The 20,101-nt window shown below is 42.9% G+C and overlaps 1 protein-coding gene across 7 annotated transcripts in view; it reads left to right on the top strand.

Annotated features, from left to right (window-relative positions):
• UNC79 (unc-79 homolog, NALCN channel complex subunit) overlaps positions 1–20,101 on the top strand; it is a 143,873-nt gene that overhangs the window by 95,223 nt on the left and 28,549 nt on the right. For all 7 annotated transcript variants that reach the window (XM_034768621.1, XM_034768620.1, XM_034768619.1 and 4 more), the window contains 7 exons: positions 3,646–3,684; positions 5,164–5,276; positions 5,367–5,452; positions 6,416–6,589; positions 7,914–7,982; positions 8,576–8,686; positions 16,474–16,578. In XM_034768621.1, coding sequence (XP_034624512.1) covers positions 3,646–3,684; positions 5,164–5,276; positions 5,367–5,452; positions 6,416–6,589; positions 7,914–7,982; positions 8,576–8,686; positions 16,474–16,578 — 697 coding nt within the window. The remainder of the gene's footprint in view (positions 1–3,645; positions 3,685–5,163; positions 5,277–5,366; positions 5,453–6,415; positions 6,590–7,913; positions 7,983–8,575; positions 8,687–16,473; positions 16,579–20,101) is intronic.

Below are 20,101 nucleotides of genomic sequence, written 5' to 3'. Positions count from 1 at the left end.
TCAAAAGGTAGACGGATCTTGGCTCTAGAGCAGTGGTTCCCAAACTTTAACAACCGGTGAACCCCTTTCACCAAAATGTCAAGTCTCGCAAAACCCCTCCTAAAAATGAATGTTTCCAGGGATTTTCTCCTTTACCTGAGTATAAATTATAAAAGCAGTGATCTTGGAAATATAAAATTTGTTTTTATAACATGCTTATTACACTCTATTTATTATTAATTATTATTTATCATTACAGTATTTATTACATTATGAAAACGGCAACACTCTTCCAAGATCTCATTTTCGTAGCTTGTATCACTTTAAATAAGCCTATTATAAGACAAGGCTCCTATGTTTCATCGAGTATCAGGTGTGAAACAGCATGAAGGTATTTAAGAAGCCAACTCAAAGAGTTCCTCCTACACAAGCATTCAGGTCTTGAGCAGTTCAGGCAAACAATGCACGTTACAACAAAGCTTAAGCTTGTTCGTCATAATAATTTTAAAAACAATACTAGCTGCCTATTTAATTTAAAAAAAAACAGCAAAAAATATCCACCTCCCTTTCCATTTCTTATAAGGACTCTTGCAGTTTAAATCTCCTCAGTGTGATAGATATGCTTACTTTGATCTGCTTAGCTCTTGGAAGTCCAGGGGCTCTGGGCTGCTGGCCCCGTGCTGCCCGGAATCCCTAGGGACAGCTCTGTCTGCCATTGGGGAATTTTCCCCCAAGAACCCCCTGTAACATTTCACAAACCCCCAGGGGTTCACGAACCCCAGTTTGGGAACCACTGCTCTAGAGGAAGGGGACAGTGCTCTGTGCACCAATCTAGTATATCAGGCCCTATGTGGTGGTATGGTGGATTTGAGGTGGTATCTTTTTTTTTTTTCTGGTCATTGCTCTATAGCTGAAAAATGGCAGCCCAAAATGAAGGTGAAGTAGAGCATGATAAATTCCACTATTTCCAATCACACGTAATTCAGAGATGAGAACCTCCATGGCATATACTCTGCCGGGATAACAGATGGAAGAAAGTTTATACCCAAAGGCTTTAAAAATGTTAAAATTAAACAACAACAACACCCCGCAGAGCTATACTGAGAAGTGTAAGTGATTCAGGACATAGAGAGTTGCCTAAAGGCATGTCTACATTGCATGCCACTGGCAGTGGGATGTAGGGTACATGTAGCTACTGCTGAGTGCAAAGCAGGCTGTGTCCACACTGAGTTTTGTAACTACAGTGAAAGGCTGTAGTTACAGGTAGTGAAAGGCTCTGGCAGCAGGAAGCTGCTGGGGTCTTTCCCTGCCACAGGGAATTGCATGTCAGGGATCAGGGCATAGGTGGTCTGGGCAGGTGGTCACAGCTGGGCTGGAGTCCACACAGTCAGTGAGCAAGGGTCAGAGGAATCGTTAGAGCTGGGTTCAATAAGCAAGAGTCAGGGTCAAAATCAGGCCAGGGTCGGAGACTGGAAATCAGAGTTAGTACCTGGCTGGAATTGGGAAGTAGGAATTGGGATCAGGCTGGCATCAGAGGCTGGAGATCAGGAGAGGTCTGGAATCACAGCAGGCCCAAAGTCTGTGCTGTTGCTCAGATAGCTTTCTGGGGCACCCTGCAGGGCTAAATAGGGTGGTTGGCCAATCAGAGGGCCACAAAATATTGTCACTCTGGCTCCCTTGGGTAGTACTTCTTATGGGCCCAACTCTCCCCAGTGTTCCCTGGCTGGGGCTCTGGCACAGTGGGAATGTCAGCTCTCTCAGGCTCTTCGGACCTGGGTTCTAGTCCCTGCATCCTTATGCTGCCAGAGTTTTTCCCTTATGCTTCCCCCTGCTACTGGGGCCTTCCCTTATCACAGGGAGTTGCCAGAGCCTTTCCCTGTGTCAGGGAATGGCTCTGGCAGCTCCCTGTGGCGGTGAAAGGCTGTGCGAGCAGAAAGCTGGTGGAGATGGCTTCTGTGCCAACCGCTCTCTCAACCCCCAGCAAAAGAGGGAAGGAAGGTGTTTGTCAGGGGTATTCCAGGAGTGGTGCCTAAGCAGGATAGGCTGTTGTGGTGGTGAAGCAGAGCTCTCTTATACCTGATTCTCCATTGGCATAAGACCCCTGAGGAACCTTATGTCTGTGGTTTAAATAAAGCTACTCCCCTACAGCTTTAATTTATGCAGGGGCTTGGTGGTCAAGGATTCTGAAACTGCAACTGCCTCCCTGCAGCCCTCCCTCTCCACCATGTCTGAACTCCACTTGAAGATAGTGGAGAATCAAGCCCTCCATTTCCATTAACTCTGAGGCTGCAGTTCCCTGCTGTCAATGTTAATGAACTCCGGAGGAGGTAGAGTTTCCAATCTAGACTGATGCCATCCATCCTACTTGTTACTCATAAATACAGCACTAATAGGGCCAGTGAGAAGCCATGAACAATTAAGCTCCTGAAGATTAGTTATCAAAGTGTGGGTGGGACGTGGTACATTTTCCTCTCTGAAGTGGAAATACTGCATCCTCAGTGAGACATATCTGAGTCCATTAGTGAAGCAGGTGGTAAAGAACCTGGGGCATTCCAGTATGGTGAACGTACTTTGTCATTTCCTAGCATTCAGTCCTGGTCGCCACCATTTTTTACTCATCAAGGTGCAGTTACAGGCCCGTGAAGGAATTGTTTTGAATAGATGTAGAACAAGGCATACTCCCCTAGAAGTAGATATGGCAGTGGTTCTTAAACTTTTGTACTGATGAGCCCTTTCACATAGCAAGCCTCTGAGTGCGACCCCTCCTTATAAATTAAAAACACTTTTAAATATATTTAACACCATTATAAATGCTGGAGGCAAAGCGGGGTTTGGGGTGGAGGCTGACAGCTCGCAACCCCCCATGTAATAACCTCGCAACCCCCTGAGGGGTCCCGACCCCCAGTTTGAGAACCCCTGAGATATAGGGATGAACACATTCAGGTGGCCTCAGTGTACTTGTTTTACGTTCCTAGTAAACTTTTTTTTTCCTGAAGTTATTTTTGTACATTGCTCCCTTATATCCAGTCTATTAACTCAGATGCTATTTATGCCCGTGCATCACAAGTGAATTACTTACTCTTTTACTGCTTAGAGAAGATAGTGTTGTCTGATGTTTAGATCAGAGGACTTGGAGTCAGGAGACTCAAGGTCTAGGGTAAAATTTTCAAAGCACTAAAGCGACGTAGGGCTAGATTGTCAAAAGTATTTGGGAGCCTAAAGATGCTGATAGATGCCTAATGGGATTTTCAAAAGCACCTTAGGGGCCTAACTCCTGTTGATTTCAGTCAGCATAAGTTCCTACGCCATCTCTGCAAATTTCTGCTCTCCAAATTGCCCAGGTGAGTGATTGTTCTTGATGTATACTGTTCAAGATACTTTCATTGTCATTATGGTGATAAGGGAGGGCAAGTAGAATTTGTCTGAGCTGGCAAATATTTATGACAATATTGCAATACTGACTTTGACTTTGACTTTTATCCTTTACAAAAATGAATTTAAGAGTCCCCTGTGCATCTGATCAAAGGGTCTCTTGTGACCTTTAAAACATGTTCTCCAAAACGTCTACTTACTAAATTTTACTTACTGGTAATTTTATTGGCTCGATTAAAAAATATTATGAACAGTACTTTTGTTTGATTTGCTGTTTTCTGCTGTTTACTCCAGGTTGGCGTCAAGTACCTGTTTTTCTAATCAAGCAGAAAGGTACAGTAACCCTTCACTCCCCACCCCCCAAAAGTGTGCTAGATGTATTAACAAAGGATCAAATCCTGTGCCTTTTTACATGGGTACAAAGATCTCATGTTTTCTAGCGATGGTCCTGGACCAAAAAGCCCAGATCCAAACCTCCTTGAACTTTGGAAAAATTCATACTGGATCAGGGATGAAATCCAGGGCCCCATAAAGTCAGTGACAAAACTCCCATTGATTTTATGGATCCTGGATTTCACACCTTTGTAGCTCATTCCCAGGGCTCATTATATGTATGGTTTTCCCATTATGCTGGTGAATAAAATGTATAGCCCTGGAAAGGGTTTTCATCTGTATGCATTTAACTAAGGCTATATCTACACTACCTCCGTATCGATGACTGTCTATCGATGCACCAGGGGTCGAAGACCCACCAGATTGACCGCAGATCACTCTCCAATCAACCCCAGTACTCCATCCCGGACAAGAAGAGTAAGGTCAGTCGATGGGAGAGTGTGTCCCATCGACCCAGCGCTGTGCAGACACCACAGTAAGTCGACATAAGCTACGTCAACTCCAGCTACATTACTCACGTAGCTGGAGTTGAGTAACGTAGGTCAACTTACCGCAGTAGTATAGACATAGCGTAAGTCAGTCATCCATAATTGTGGAGAACACCTACGGGTGATGTCCCATCATGCAAATAGACCTCTGTCCTTCTACGGGGACATCACATGGGCTGCATTCATTTTTGGAAATTGTAAAAAGGTTGTGCTGCTTAATTCATTAATGATTGGAAAGTGCTTTGAAATCTTTGGCTGGGAGGTGCTAGAGAGGAGTAAATGAATGAGCTTTATGGGAGCTTGCATCCAAATGTGGAAGTTCTCCAGGAAGCTGATTCTGCATCCCTGAAATCAGTGAGAGTTTTGCCATTGACTTCAGTGATAGCAGGATTGGACTTCAAATGCTGAAGACTCAATGGCAAAAACATTCCTGACACTACGTAGAGAATCAGGAAAAATTTAAACTAACTATTGAGGTCAGAATCAAGCCACAGCACTTCAGCACTTGCTTAACTTAAATCATGTGAATAATCCTGCTGAAGTCATGCAAGTTAAGCCTGTGATTACATGGTTTTCTGGATCAGGACCTTTCCTAGAGCACTCAGAAGGACTCAGAAGGCCTGTGTTCTATTCCTAGCTCTGCCACTACCCTGCTCGGTGATCTTGGCAAGTCACTTTACCTCCTTATGCCTCAGTTTCCCTATCTGTAAAATGAGGATAATGATCCTGGCCTCCTTTGTGGTCTACTAATGAAAAGTGCTTTATAAGAGCCATGAGTTGTTATTATCACCATCTTCTTGTATTCATAACTGAATTTGTCTTTATCTGTTACTAGAAATAATAGTAGCTTCTTTACCTTCTCCAATTTTCAGCTTAGGGAAATATTTTTCATCTACTATGGAATTTATCCCTCTTTTTTCCTTCATTTCAGCATGATGATCCCTGGTAATGCTGCCGGTGTGGCTAAGCAATTTCTCCGTTGCATTTTCCATCAGCTGGCTCCCAATGGTATATTTCCACAGCTGTTCCAGAGCAATATCAAAGGTAATGTGCAATGCCTGAGTGCATTTTTTCCACCATCTATCATCTCAAGCATTCCAACACTTATTAAAAAGATGTGGTTCTGATTTCCAGATGGAAGTTTTTTACGGACCCTGGCTACATCTCTTATGGACTTCAGTGAGCTGAGCTCCGTAGCTGCACTGAGCCAACTATTAGAGGTATGTTCACAATAAGGCTGACTGTATTAGGTACTACCAAGTATATCTTTCCGTCCTCCTCTTGATCCTATGCCATTAAAGGCAATGAGAATTTTTGCTTTGACTTACATGGAAGCAGAATCAAGCCATAATATCCTCCACCGTTTTCAGTCAGAGTTTTGCTCCGACTTCTCCTGCCAGCTATTGGGTTCTCCCTTCTTCATGCTGCAGGCCATTTCATTCTCCTGCACTGTCTCCATTTCTGTTCATGGTTCTTGTCATAGTTCTGTTGCTGCCTGTAAAACCATTTCTCCTCTGTATCTAATGGCAATTCCCTCTCTGCAATCCTCCTCTGTGGAATCCCTCGAGGTTAAAGTCTAGTCCCTCTGCTTATACCTTTCTGCTTCTCCTCCCAACTTAGCTTGTCGCTACCTCAAGTCTCACTTCTACACTGATATATCTTTCAGCACTAACAGGAACCTGGGGAGTGCTTCTTTTTCTTCCAGTAGTAGCCCTATACGCAAAGCTTTTGATGATACTTTAGCAGTGCTTACATCTTTTCAGCTCACCCACTAGAGATGAAAACAATTGCAGTCTGATCAACACTTGCAGAAGTCTAGCATTCCTTCCATATAGGAAAATGATAGGTATGTACAAGACAATTCGTCACACATGGTTTGCTAGGCCAGAGAAGTGCTGGTGGCTGGTTCTTAATGGATGCGTCTTTCAGTTGCCTAAAGCGGATTCTGAAAATATATGCTGCTCTAATTTTTTCCTTACCACTATCACTGTTGATAGACTGCCCCATACTTTATCAGCGGTAGATTCTGTAGAGAAGCAATGTACTTTAAATTATTTGTGGGAGAAGATGGAAATTGCACTGTTAGTCTGACCTTGGCTATTGTAAGTGTGTTTTAAAATATTGTTTGGATGGTAATGTTCTGATGTTTAATTTGTTTTCAAATTCTGCATTTTGTTTTCTAGGGTTTAAACAACAAAAAGAACTTGCCAGCAGGGGGCGCAATGCTACGTTGTTTGGAAAACATTGCTACATTTATGGAAGCTTTGCCAATGGATTCTCCTAGTAACCTCTGGACCACTATTAGTAACCAGTTTCAGACTTTCTTTACCAAACTGCCTTGTGTTTTGCCACTTAAGGTATGATGTATGTAATGAAGTTTTTTATTTATAAGGGTAATTTGTAAGTGATCAACCAAAACATCTGACACAAGGGCTATGCTACTATTGGCTAAGGCATGTGCAAACTGTTTGAAAGTTGTATACAAACAGAGCATAATTTGTAATATTTTGTTGTAAATTACTTAACATTTCCAGTAGACCAGATTCACTAAAGTGCCTGATCCGTCCCTCTGTCTATACCCTCCATTTAGTAGCCACCATAACTATGGCTGGGGTGGGAATATTTTTCTCCTTCTCACCTTCCATTCCTCTCTTTGTCAGATTAGGACAATAAATTAGATAATCAACATTCTTGGCAATAAAAAGTTCATTCACTGTTACCTCCTTAAGAAGAATTAAATCCCATAGGAAGAAAGACTACCTCTAAATAATTCCTTAATATTAATAAATATATAATAGCCAGTCAGGCAGAGAGACCTTCAGATGGCAGAAGTTGAACACATCCTGCTTGACTGACCAGGTTATAATCCCATCAGAGGAACCTAATCAGGATATAGTTGTAGAGGCCGAGTTCAGCAGCTCTGGGTTCTGAGCTGTGAACACTCATGGGGCCTGCACAGATGCCCTATTTTCCAGTAAACAAAGTTCCAAAGGCCTCATTCAGAGTCCACTGAAGTCAGTGCGACTCTCTCCATTGACTTCCATAGGTTTTGTATCAGCGTTTAAGGGCCAGATTCTGATACATTTACTCATACTGAATAACAAGTTGCTCCCCGAGCGGTCCCATTGAAAAACACCACTCGGGCAGTAAGACACCATTCAATATATCTTCTTTTGTTGTAGCCATGTTGGTTCCAAGATATTAGAGAAACACGGTGGGTGAGGTAATATCTTGTATTGGACCAATTTCTGTTGGTGAGAGAGGCAAGCTTTTGAGCTACACAGAGCTGAAGAAGAGCGGAGAGAGACACTGGGGCCCAGACTAGCTACAGAAACATAGGACACTAGGCTCCTGTTAATCTGCCAGGAACATGTTCCCATATGAACCAAATTCTGTTGGACTAGAAAAGTTGGGCATTTTCTGTTCTGCAGAGTTTAACGTCAGCATCCTTGACAGCAATTTGGAGTGAACACAGCAAGCCAAGCCTTACTGAGATTTCCTTCTCCGTAGGCTTTACTGCTGGAGGGGACAATGCAGTCTATGATATTTATATTGGCAGCATCCTGTTAAAGATAATTTAGAAGTGATGGGTTTTTGACTTCACCTATTGCATGTTGACATCTGTCACCATTAAAAACAAGAGGGGTGCAGAGGAAGACACTAACTTTTCTCTTTCCACAGTGTTCTTTAGATTCCAGTTTAAGAATAATGATTTGCCTGTTGAAGATACCTACCACTAGTGCCACCCGGGTAAGTTCCAGAAATACACAACTCTTCTCCAACAGAGTTCTCCATCCTTCACTGTATTACACATTTGTTCCTTATCCCTTAGCTAGAGAAGTATTATATGTGAGCATGAAAATTTACAGTCTAGTATTCTATAGTGAATGACAGGAGCTTTGGAATCTAGGTTACATGAATGTGTGTGCGCGAATGTATAGCTTCCTAAAGGTTTGATGGTTTTCTAAAACAACTGTAATGATCAACTTCCCCAGAGTCTGATCCTGCAGTCCACTTACTAGTGCAATTCCTGTTGAGGTCAATGGGAGTTTAGTTTTTGTAAGCACTACCAGTAAGCACTGGTATCAAGTAAGCACTGGATTAAAGCACTACCAGTAAGCACTGGATTAAATTCTGTTTTCTATTCCTTCTAATTTGTTTTATAAACATGAAGACATATGTCAGAACAACCTTTTGTCTGAAATGGGGTATACCACAGCAACTTATCCTCTGAGTTAAAAATAAAGGGGTTCTGTTCCATTAGAGCTTTTCAGAACTTGAATGTCATTTATTTTGCAGAATGATTCAGTTATTGATTTCCCTAAAATCATATTTCATTGCAGAGTCTTCTTGAGCCATTTTCAAAATTATTAAGCTTTGTCATTCAGAATGCTGTCTTCACTCTGGCCTACCTGGTAGAACTTTGTGGCTTATGCTACCGAGCCTTCACTAAGGTAACAATGAGCTGATATTTTCCCTTAGGAACAACTGAAAACAGGGAAGAAAAATTATTAGCCCCTTAAGTGGGGAACGCATAGGTAAAAGCTGAAATCAGTGTCAAGTCTCAGTCATGTCATCAGTTTAAATATAGCTTGACTAATCAGTAGTTTGGTTGATGCAGTGCCTATTGATAATATTGACTTTCATATTTCTGGTACAGGCACAAATAAAGGGAACTTCCTGTAGAGGATGTGAATACAGGATCACCAAGATACACCTTTTATGCCTTTGAAAATTCACTCCTGTATAGTTCATGTCTGGGATTTGGGCATGATTTAAAAATATGTGAGAAAATATAAATCCTGTCAAACATCCCCTAGGATGTGTGTTCAACCACACATCTCTGGCAGTCAAAAAATCAAAATATTTTGCAAATTTCCTGTGGTTGGTAGCATGTCTTGACAGTAAAGTTCATAGGGAAGCAATGTGGACTGATAGTTAGAGCAGAGGACTGGGAGTCAAGAGACCTGGGGTGCATTCCCAACTCTACCCCTGTGTGACCTTGTATGAATCACTCAACCTTTCTGTGCTTCAGTTACTACACATGTAAGAAGGAGATGATAGGTGTCAATCTTTGAAAACTCTTTGAGATACTTGGATGAAAGTCACTCTATATGTACAAATAATAATATTATATTATTAGCCAAATGCATTTTTATATCAGTTATTGACAAGAGGATACACAATACACAAACAGCAGAAAACAGACAAAACTTTTAGCAGAGATCCATAAAGTCCATCAACTCAGTTGTTAAAGTAATAAACACAAGCCTTATCCAGCCTTAAAGTAGACTATTTCCCAATGTAGTTGTTGTCATAACAATTAATATCAGGGAGAGCATTTCTTTCATAAGTAACTATATGCTTTACCAATTCAATATTACACAAATACATCAGGGATCACATTACCCTTCATCAGAGTACAGCTACCTGTTGAAAGGGGATGCGGCATCCATTATAAAGGTAACATCAATGCCACTCAACAGTTTAATGACAAGAATATAATTAAATAATTTTATCAGCTGAAGTGACAGGGGAACTTCAGATAGATGGAATTTGTCAGACACCCAGGTAAACTCTTGCAAAAAGTTGCTATCTCTAACGACAAGTGGACAGTACCTTGGTTTTATGTGTCATGTAAAAGATAGGACGGGGTGCGACTTACCACTGCGGTGCCTCCACTGGCTGTCATGGCGATTAGCTCTGCTAGCCAGTGCAGCCTATTCTGGTGGTGTCTCGCTGCCATCACATCTGCTCCAGGACCCATGTCACTCCCAGAACCTCGACATCCTCTTCATGACACAGCCCCCTGGCTGTGCCACACTCTGTGCTCCCCCCCTTCTGGGGATTGTACTGCAGTCCGACGGTCCAGCCACTTCCTCAGTGACTTGAGAGGGGGACCCGGGCCCACTTACTACTCCAGATCTCGGCCCAGAGACCCTGTAGATGGCAGCCGCACTCTGCGTCCCCTCCAACCTCTCAGCCTACTTCCCTGGACCACTTCTCCGCAGCCCCAGCACCATCTCTGCCCTTATCTCAGGGCCTCAGCATGCCAGCAGTCAGCCGGGAGCTGGCTCTCACTCCCCTGGTCCTGCCCAGCACTGCTCTGTCCAAGGTGCTAGCTTTTCTCCTCCTGCAAGGTAGGAACCTCAAGTTCCAGGGAGCAACTGAACCTGCCCTTCCCAGCAGCTATTCTTATATGGACATCTCCTATTGGCTGCCTTTCACACAGCCTCCCTACGGCTCCTTTAACCCTTTATAGGCCAGTATGGGACGGACGCCCCATCACACTCGCTTTTCCAATCTTTACAATGGAGACAATAATACTTCCCTACCACACAGAGGTGTTCCGAATCTGAATTCAGATACTATAATGTATAGATAGCATAAATTCCTACCATTTCTTAAAATGAGAAACTATCTGAAAATTTTTGTCTGAAAATAATACTTGGCACGGTCAATATAGCTCACCTGAATCATTTTGTGTTTGGGCTGTGATAAAAGAATTTATCTAGAGCTACTAAAGCAAATCTTGGAGTGTATGAAATATCCAGGTCCCCTCACATACACATTATTGTTACCCCAACTTCAGTTATTTCAATAAAGTTCTCTTTCTGGTGTGGATCTTGGTTAGCATTTTTCCCTTATGTTTCTCAGTCACATATTCTAAGAATATATTGACTTATTTCATTACAAACAGGAAGCTTGGATTATATCTCTTGGTGAAAATTCCTGCTTGAATTTGTTAATGCAAACTGGTGACCCAGAATGGGATCGTTAGCAAATGTTTCTCTGCAATTTATATCCAGAAAATGCTTCATTTAGTAGAACTTCACACTACATTATCCTTGTTATTGCTGAATCTTTACTACATGTTTTCATTAGAATTAGCAAATTTATGACTGCCCTTAGGAGAAACTTACCAGTTCAGCTCTCTGTGTTTCTTATATTGGAAATCCCTGTATCTAAAGGACTAATTTCTCTGACAGAATACCATATAGAACTGCATGCTGGACAGAATACAATTTGTGAATTCTTAAACTATTCAGATTCACTTGTCCATGTCACAACTTAGTTTTGTCTGCTGGAACCAACCATAGCAACAATAGCACACTCAATCTATGTGTATGCTATGGGGTATGCAGTGTTGTTGTAGCTGTATTGGTCCCAGGATATTACAGAGAGAGAAGATGGGGGGGTGAGGTAATATCTTTTATTGGACCAACTTCTTTTGGTGAGATGGACAAGCTTTTGAGTTACACAGAGCTCTTCTTCAGTTCAGAGAAAGGCACCCTGAGCATAAAAGCTTTTATCTCAAATGAACTCACACAGGAAAAATGATAAAAGACAAAAACAACCTATCTCCTGCGGTGAACACTTTTTCATGAAACGATCGCTCTGTATCTGACCGATCAGTCCTCATTCTCAAAGGAAACCTGCATAACACTTAAAAGATGAGCCTGGGAGCTTAAATTCATAACTCGACTAGACACTAAAAATCATGGACTAAACAGAGACACTGGATTTATGGTTTATTACAACAATCTGTAATCCACCAACTCTGCCTTTTTTGTCCAATGATGGCAGCATTGTTAGTGAGCCACTCTACCTTGAATGGTCACTTAGAACATTTGCTAACTACCTATGCTAAACAATCTGTTCCACCTTCTGTTTAGCTGTGATGCTCAGAGTACTTTTCCTAGACCTGAAGAAGAGGTCTTTGTAGCTAAAGAACTTGTCTTTCCCACCAACAGAAGTTGGTCCAATAAAAAATATTACTTCATTTACCTTGTCTCTCTTATGCCATGAACTGGTATTTATCCCTTTCCAAGGAGCAATGCATTCCCCCACAGCACGCATTTTAGAGGTCAAAGTTGTAGAAGTGGTCAGCATTTTTTATCCATCATTTTCCGAATCCTCTGTGGGAGAAATATCTCAATTTCTCTTGGCTTTGTTTCCTGGGACTCACATCAATCTCATATTTCTTATCTGAGTTAATTTTCCTGTCAATGCCTATGGTATTCTCATGTGAATAGCTTTGCCTCTGAGGATTGTAATCTCAATATCTTCAATTTCCCTCTCAGTCTCTTCAAGTCTTAAGTGGATGCTTTGTGGATTTCTTATCTCTTGCAGCCACTGAAGTTTGAACCCCAACTTAGCCTTTTATGAACATTTATAGGACTCATATTAAGTAAATGTGGCATTGAATTGGACATGACATCATCTTGCTATTGAAACTTTAGGAACAAATTATAATGTGCCAGATCCTCAACTGTTGTAATTTGGTGTAACTCCATTGAAGTAACAGAAAAATCAAGTTTGCTTTCCTGGCTTGTTTTGTGGGTTATGGACTATTGGACTATTCTACTCAGGAACTGAATAAATTCTGGGGACCTTTTTTTTTTGGAGTGAGGGTCATTAGAATTAATGATTAGGTAGACCTCAAAAGTTTCCACACCTATGACTCTCCAAGGTCACCCTGTCCATACATACCACTGGCAGGGTTTATATAAGGCTTGCTAAGCAGCCTTTCCTTATATAGGCCCACTGCATTTTGTTGAGGGAGTGAGCTATGATAGAACAAAGTTGAACAAGGCTGAATTCCAATCTCATTTATACCAGTTTTACACTTATGTAACTGCATTGGGCTTTATTCTCTTTTACACTACGGCCCCTTCACACCACTTGGCAGTGTGTACATTATTTGTGAAATGTATACCAACAGAGTGGTGTAAAGGGCCTTCATGAGAAAGGGAATCTGGCCCATGGACTTCAGTGGAGTGACTCCTGACGTACACTGGAGTAAATGAGAGCAGAGTCAGGCCCATTCAGTTTTTCATTCAGATAGCTAAGAACTGTAGCTCTTTAGTCTAGAGTATCAGTAAATCAGTCAGCATACATTTATTTTGCACTGCTGCGCTCACTTTCTAATATTGGGTATGGGCAGAGGAGTTTATTTTAGAAATATATCTTCAAAGGATGGAAGTTCTCCAGAGTTTATTTGCCTTGTTTGTGTACGCATGCCTGCTTGGTGTGGTGTGGTGTCCTCCTCTAGTGGTACCTAGCCCATCTAAAGATCGATGAGTCTGCTACAACCTTGGCTAAGAGCCATGTGGCTTTTAGCTCATGCAGTAGAGGCTCATACACTAAGTGTCAGAGCTCCCAGGTTCAATTCCAACAACAGGTCTGTTGGTGTTACATTTGCACATCATCCACAGATCTCAAAGTGCTTTATAAACATGGAGGACTAGCGCACGAGATAAAAATCTGCACTGAGTAAAGGTAGCGCTTTGTTGTATTGTCCTTAGAATAGTTTGGGAGGGAGATTGTAATTCAGAGACTGTGGTTCCCCCACTGCTCTAGAGAGGGAGTAAACTGTACCAGGTCTATATCCAGAGCAGCATACGCTGCCTGAAGTGCCCTTTGAGAAGCAAGATGGGTGACGTCTTTTATTGGACCGACTTTTGGTGGTGAAAGAGAGAAGCATTCGAGCCACACAAAACTCTTCTTCAGGTCTGGGAAAGGTACTCTGGGTGTCACAGCTAAATACAAGATTGAACAGATAGTTAGCGTAAGTGGTTAGCGCATATTCTGAGGGACCATTTAAGGTGAAGTGGCTTGTAAATACCCCTGCACTCAGGGCTGGCTCCAGGGTTTTTGCCGCCCCAAGCAGCAAAAAAAAAAAAAAAAAAAAAAAGCCGCAATCGCGATCAGCTCTACCGCTGCTGCTTCATTCTTCGGCAGCAATTCGGCGGCAGGTCCTTCGCTCTGAGAGGGAGTGAGGGACCCGCTGCGGAATTGCTGCCGAAGAGCCAGATGTGACGCCCCTCTCCGTTGGCCGCCCCAAGCACATGCTTGCTGAGCTGGTGCCTGGAGCCGGCCCTACCTGCAGTCATAGGACAAAAAGGGGGGATAGTGGGCTACAGTTTGTTGTAATAAGCCATAAATCCAGTGTCTCTATTCAGTCCATGATTGTTAGTGTCTAGCACAGTACTCTTTGTCTGTCTATTTATTGTAGGGTTTTATGCTGCTGCTCATTACTTGTAGTATCTGAATGTCTAGCACATAAAATCCGTAGCAGTAGCAAATTTCCTGGTCCAGTTATGGAGTCTCTTGTTCTGCTCCCTTTTCAGGGTAAAAACTCTGCTTGGGGTATTGTTTGTTTGTTGATGATAGTTGATTTGTTTGCTACAGTTTTCCTTTCCTTTCCTTTCCTTTCCTTTCCTTTCCTTTCCTTTCCTTTTTAAATTATTTTTATTAGTAATAATGGTTTGGGGGTGAGGCCACTTCTGCAGAGACTAAGGTAACAATGCATAGAGCTGGTCAGAACATTTTCAGTGAAATTTCATATGATCAAAATATGCTGTTTTGTCAAAGCCAAAATGTTTTGACTTCAACAAGAAAGTTTTTTGGGGTTAAGAGAAAAGGGCTGTTGTGCTCTGTAGCCTGATGGTTAGGGCACTGGCGTGGGAATCTTCCTGAATCAGAGTGCTCTGGGATGGTAAACTCTCCTTTGAATCAGGCAGAGCAGGGAGATGAACGCGGGTCTTCTGTATCCCAGGCCAGCGCCCTACCCACCAGGACAGACAAACACCTCAGACGTTTTGACACCTCTTCCCAAATAAAAAACAGACATTCCGATACAATGGCATTGTTCACTGAAACGTTCAAAAGGTTTTGGATTTGTTCCAATAAGGAATGAAAACAGATTTTGAAACCTTGAAAGTTGCTGTGCAATGGAATTGTCATCAACTGGCCAGCTCTACTGTTGTGAGTGTCATTCTTGCTATACCGGAAAGACTTGTTCAAAGAGGAAGAGTTATGCAGCCTGCAGTGTTTGGGGGGGGCAGAACCAAGACTCTTCCCAGTCCCCAGCTCGTTCAGCCGATTTCCCTCTCAGTTGCACTTACTACCTTGCATAGCTGCTGGTTAATGAAACCTCACAAGACTTACGTGTGGTAGAGGCAAGTATTAATTTTACCCATTTACAGATGCCATAGAGAGATTAAAGCCCTGACTCAGTGAACACTTATGCACATGCTAAATTTTACTAACATGAGCAGTCCTATGGACTTCAGTGGAGTTACTCATTTGTGTAAGGATTAGTCTACACTACTGTGCTATATCGGCGCAACTGCATCGATGCAGCTGCGCCACTGTAGCGCTAGTGTTGGACGGTGCTTAGGTCGATGTAACTTGCGTCGTTCAGAGTGGGTGGCTTTTTCACACCTCCTGCATGACGTAAATTACATTGACTTAATCGGTAGTGTAGATGAGCCCCAAATGTTTGCAGGATCAAGGATTCAGTGACACCAAGAACTGCTGAATCAGTGGTGGAGCTAGGAATAGGACTCCCTCATTCAAATTGCACAGTAGTGATCAAAACCCCTTGAATTGCTAGTTTCAATAACAATTTACAAATTGGTTCCACGTAGCCTATCTCCTAAAGTCAGAAACTATCAGATTGAGATTTGTAATATCTTCGGCTAATCTCATGCTCTGTCCCATCTCCAGAACTCGTGTTCTTGGCTTACAGTTTCTAATCTCCGTCTCCTAATCTTCCCTCATGTGCTTTAAAATGGGTTTCTGTTGCACTAGCTGTACCTAAGAGGGTTTTACTGCGGAAGTGGAAAAGTACTGCTTGGCTGATGAAGTCAGTATAGATGTCTGAGCTGGCTTAACAGAGACACTCATTTTGTGGGGAAAACAACAGAAGAATTCATGATCAAATTTGGAGGTTTTATGATAGGCTTAATGAAAGAATTATGCTACATGAGTCTAGTGCTAATTTTGTTCTGATTCAGACCTAGTTACTGACCTCCATATTCTTTTTTTACTTTATAAGGTAGATCTAACCATGTAGCTTTATATGTGTATAGATATATAATTTAATCTATCCATCCTTTACATATAAAATATACAAACACGCATACAGGTCCTGATGCAAAATCCACTGAAGACAATAGAAATATTTCCATTGACTTCAGTGGCCTTGGATCAGGCCCATAGTATTGTACAAATGAATGGTGCATTATTTGAATGCTTTCTGGGAGGCAAGGACAAAGGTACATACCTCCATCTTTCTTTTCTCTTAGCTCATTTTTTTTTAAAAGTTCTCAATTAAAAACAAATGGAAAACAAATTGAGGCTGTGGGGAGCGTTGTGGTGCAGTATTTGGTATCAATGAACTTTAGGTGAATTTCTAGACATCTTCACTTATTTTATTTTTTCTTCCATTTAGGAAAGGGATAAGTTCTACTTGTCCCGCAGCGTCATCTTAGAATTACTGCAGGCACTGAAGTTAAAGTCACCCTTACCAGATACGAACCTGCTGCTGTTGGTACAGGTACAGTAGATATGCCTTTAAAACTATTTCATGCTATCCACATATTGTGAGTGCTCACACCTCAGTTCAGCAAAGCACAGAAGTAGTGATTCAGTTCTTCACCATTCCAAATAAAAGCTAAGTATGTGACGTTAAACATGTGCTTGTCCGAATCGGGGCCTTCAAAACTAAGGATGACATCTGAAAACATGGATGCCTAAATTTGGACACCTACATTCATATTTATGCCCCTAAATAAGTGGCCTGATTGTCAAAGGTGGTGTTGACCCACAGCACTTTTGTTAATGCGCTGGCCTGCAAATCCCATCTCAAAGGAATCTCAGTCTGCAGGGTTCATATCAGAGCTCCACAGCTGGCCAAGTGATAGACTGTGATTAGCAAGGCATGTTAATGGGCAAAGATTCAATTTGTTCCTGCTTAGAGGAGCAGCAGAGTTGTCTCCACAGCTTGTCTGTCCAGGCCATTAAGGATCCTCCCCTAGTTGAAAGCATTCTTCTAACTTTGTAATGTAGACCAAGCCTAGGAAACATTTCTTTTCCTCCTTGCTATTCTGCTGGCTCAAGACAGGATTTAGGCTGGGATTTTCAAAGGGATGTAAGGGAATTGGGCACTCAAATATCATTGAAAGTCTATCGGGGTTGGCTGCCTAACTCCCAGAGACTCCTTTGAAAATTCCAACTTTAATCAAAGAACTTTTCATCTATCCTAGCTACCTATGTGACTAAATTAGAGGTGAGCCTGAGTTGTGAAATGCAGACCTGGATCCAGATTTCTTTCAGGTTCAAGGGTGTGAGAAAGATCCAGGGTCCTACTTCGGCTCCCACTTTAACTGAAAATGAATTTTAAGGACTCCTGTGGAAGCAAACTGAAAAAACAAGCCATCCAGCAAAGACCACCTACTGAAGACCAGCAGTTTTGAACACAACCAGCTGGCAGTAGCTGTCCTCTGCTGTTCAATGGACTGGTCAATGTTTGCATTAAATAGCTTAAAAATGACAAGGAGTCAGCAATAAAGTGACACAAATGGCCCAAAGCAGGATGTTGTGCTCTGTAGATGCCCTCTTTGGGTCATTCACAATGTCCCGCTCATCACAGTGTTTTCCCCCTTTTATCTGGCCAGTGGCGCACAGCGCATATATTACCTCTCCTGAGTCACACTGGTATATTAGTTGTAGAAAATAAGCAGTTGCTTATTGACAGAACAGTAAAATCGACAGCTTAAATTACAGAGCCATTAGAACAACTCTGAAAACAACAATTATAACAGCAGTATTGAAAAAACAGATTTTTCTTTTTGTGTGAGGAAAAGTGATTTTATCCACTTTAATTAAAAATCAGAAATGTGCTTTTTAAACAGGGACTTCAGGTAATGTCAGCCAAAAACACAAAGTAATTCAAAAGGAGGAGACTGGATGGCTCAGAGAATTGTTAGTATTCTTCAAAACACTGATCCAAATCCAGCCTAGGGTGGTAGTGACAAAAGTTACCATCTGATGGCTATTCAGTGCTTAGGGCAAACTTTTTGGCCTGAGGGCCGCATCGGGTTTTGGAAATTGTATGGAAGGCCAGTTAGGGGAGGCTGTGCCTCCCCAAACAGCCAGATGTGGCCTGGCCTCCGCCCCCTGCTTCTTGCCCCCTGATTGCCCCCCCCCCCCGCTCCCTGTCCCCTGACTGCCCCCCACTGCCCCATCCAACCTGTCCTCTCATTCCTGACTGCTCCCTGGGATCCCTGCACCCATTCAAACCGCCCGTTCCCCACTCTCTGACCACCCTGACCCCTCACCACCACCTCGAACACCCCTGCTCTCTATCCAACCCCACCTGCTCCTTGCCCCCTTACCGCGCTGCCTGGAGCACCGGTGGCTGGCGGCACTACAGCCACACTGCCCGACTGGAGCCAGCCACGCCACTGCGCAGCACAGAGCACTGGGTCAGGCTGGGCTCTGCAGCTGTGCTGCCCGGCTGCCCAGAGCATTGCACTGGTGAGGTAGCGTGGTGTGCTGAGGCTGCGGAGAAGGGGGAACAGCAGGGGAGGGGCTGGGGGGCAAGCCTCCCGGGGCAGGAGCTCATGGGCCGGGCAGGAGGGTCCTGCAGGCCGGATGTGGCCTGTGGACTGTAGTTTGCCCACCTCTGGCTTAGGGCCTGCTCCAGTGAGGTTCCGCTGCAGCTGTCCTGTTGTAAGATCTCCCGGGTAGCCGCTCTATGCTGACGGGAGAGAGGTCTCCCATCGGCATAATTAAACCACGCCCAACGAGCGGCGGTGGCTATGTTGGAAGGAGATGTTTCCCCGCTGATATGGCGCTGTCCACACTGGCACTTTTGTTGGAGAAACTTATGTCGGGCAGGAGAGTGTTTTTTCACACCCCTGGCTGACAAAAGTTTTACCGATAAAAGTGCTAGTGTAGACATAGCCTGACTGCCACTGCATCACAGGCTAAGCAGTTCCAACTTTTCCACATTGCTGTATCTATGCACTTCAGTCCTGGGGCTACCTCGACCAGTGACAAGATAGTTTCATCTCCATAGCCCATTGAAGCTGGAGTTCCTCTGTTGAGACTGACGGAAAGGGTGTCAATTAATAACCGTTTTGGTGGTTTAATGATTTAATGACTTGTACGCTAGGAACTGGGCAACCTATCTTGTGTAAGGCACAACCACCTATTCAAGTGCCTGATCCAGGTAGGGTCTGAGTGTTTTCTAAGGGCTGGGAAGAGGACCCAGAGCTACTGACTCAGTCCCATGCTCCAGCTGCTAAACAAAACTCCCTCTCATCTAACTGTAAATGTAGAACTACAATTGCTGCCAACCCAGCATTCCCCATACACTAAATTCACAGAAACACCCTTGAAAGTAATCAGCTAGTAACATCACATTTATTAATTTTTAATAAATTTAATTAAAATTTTAGATTTACTTCAATATTCTTGAAATGAGGCGATGTCTCATTTCACCACTTTAGTGCAGAGAAGTCTGTAGAAAATTCATATTAATTGTATTATCTTATGTTAATCAAACCTGTGGCAGGGGTAGCGTGAAACGAACACAAAGACAGTTCTCATTTTCACAAAGGTTCCTGCAGAACCCCCCCCCCAACCTATTAACGTGTATATACACCTCTCTGTGTGTGATGCATAGAGTACATTGGGATTCACTCCAGATGATCGAGCTAACGTGGGGGCTCGGAACACTTTATTTTAATGATAGAGCAAGCGTGGGCTGAATAACAAAGGAATTACTGGAATGTGCATTCAACACCCACATTAATTCCAGATTACTCACTGCCATCAGCATTACTGATGACATACATACTAAATGTGATGAGAATCATTTTTTCACACTTTACTAGGAGAGCGATAACACTTTGGCCAAATTATGCCTGGCTGGGGCACAGGTGTCCTGAGTAAGTTGGAAGAGGTACAGGGAGTCTCTTCCTCCGAACAGCCCCTGCAAGGGACAGCTATAATGTGTCTGCTTGTGCTCTCCGGGAGGATGCAAAATAAACACCATTTTAAAAAGCAAATAC

This window comes from Trachemys scripta, chromosome 4, assembly GCF_013100865.1.
Source record: "Trachemys scripta elegans isolate TJP31775 chromosome 4, CAS_Tse_1.0, whole genome shotgun sequence".
NCBI lineage: Eukaryota > Metazoa > Chordata > Testudines > Emydidae > Trachemys > Trachemys scripta.
The sequence above is the reverse complement of the archived record's forward strand: the minus strand, read 5'-3'. Positions and strand labels throughout refer to the sequence as shown.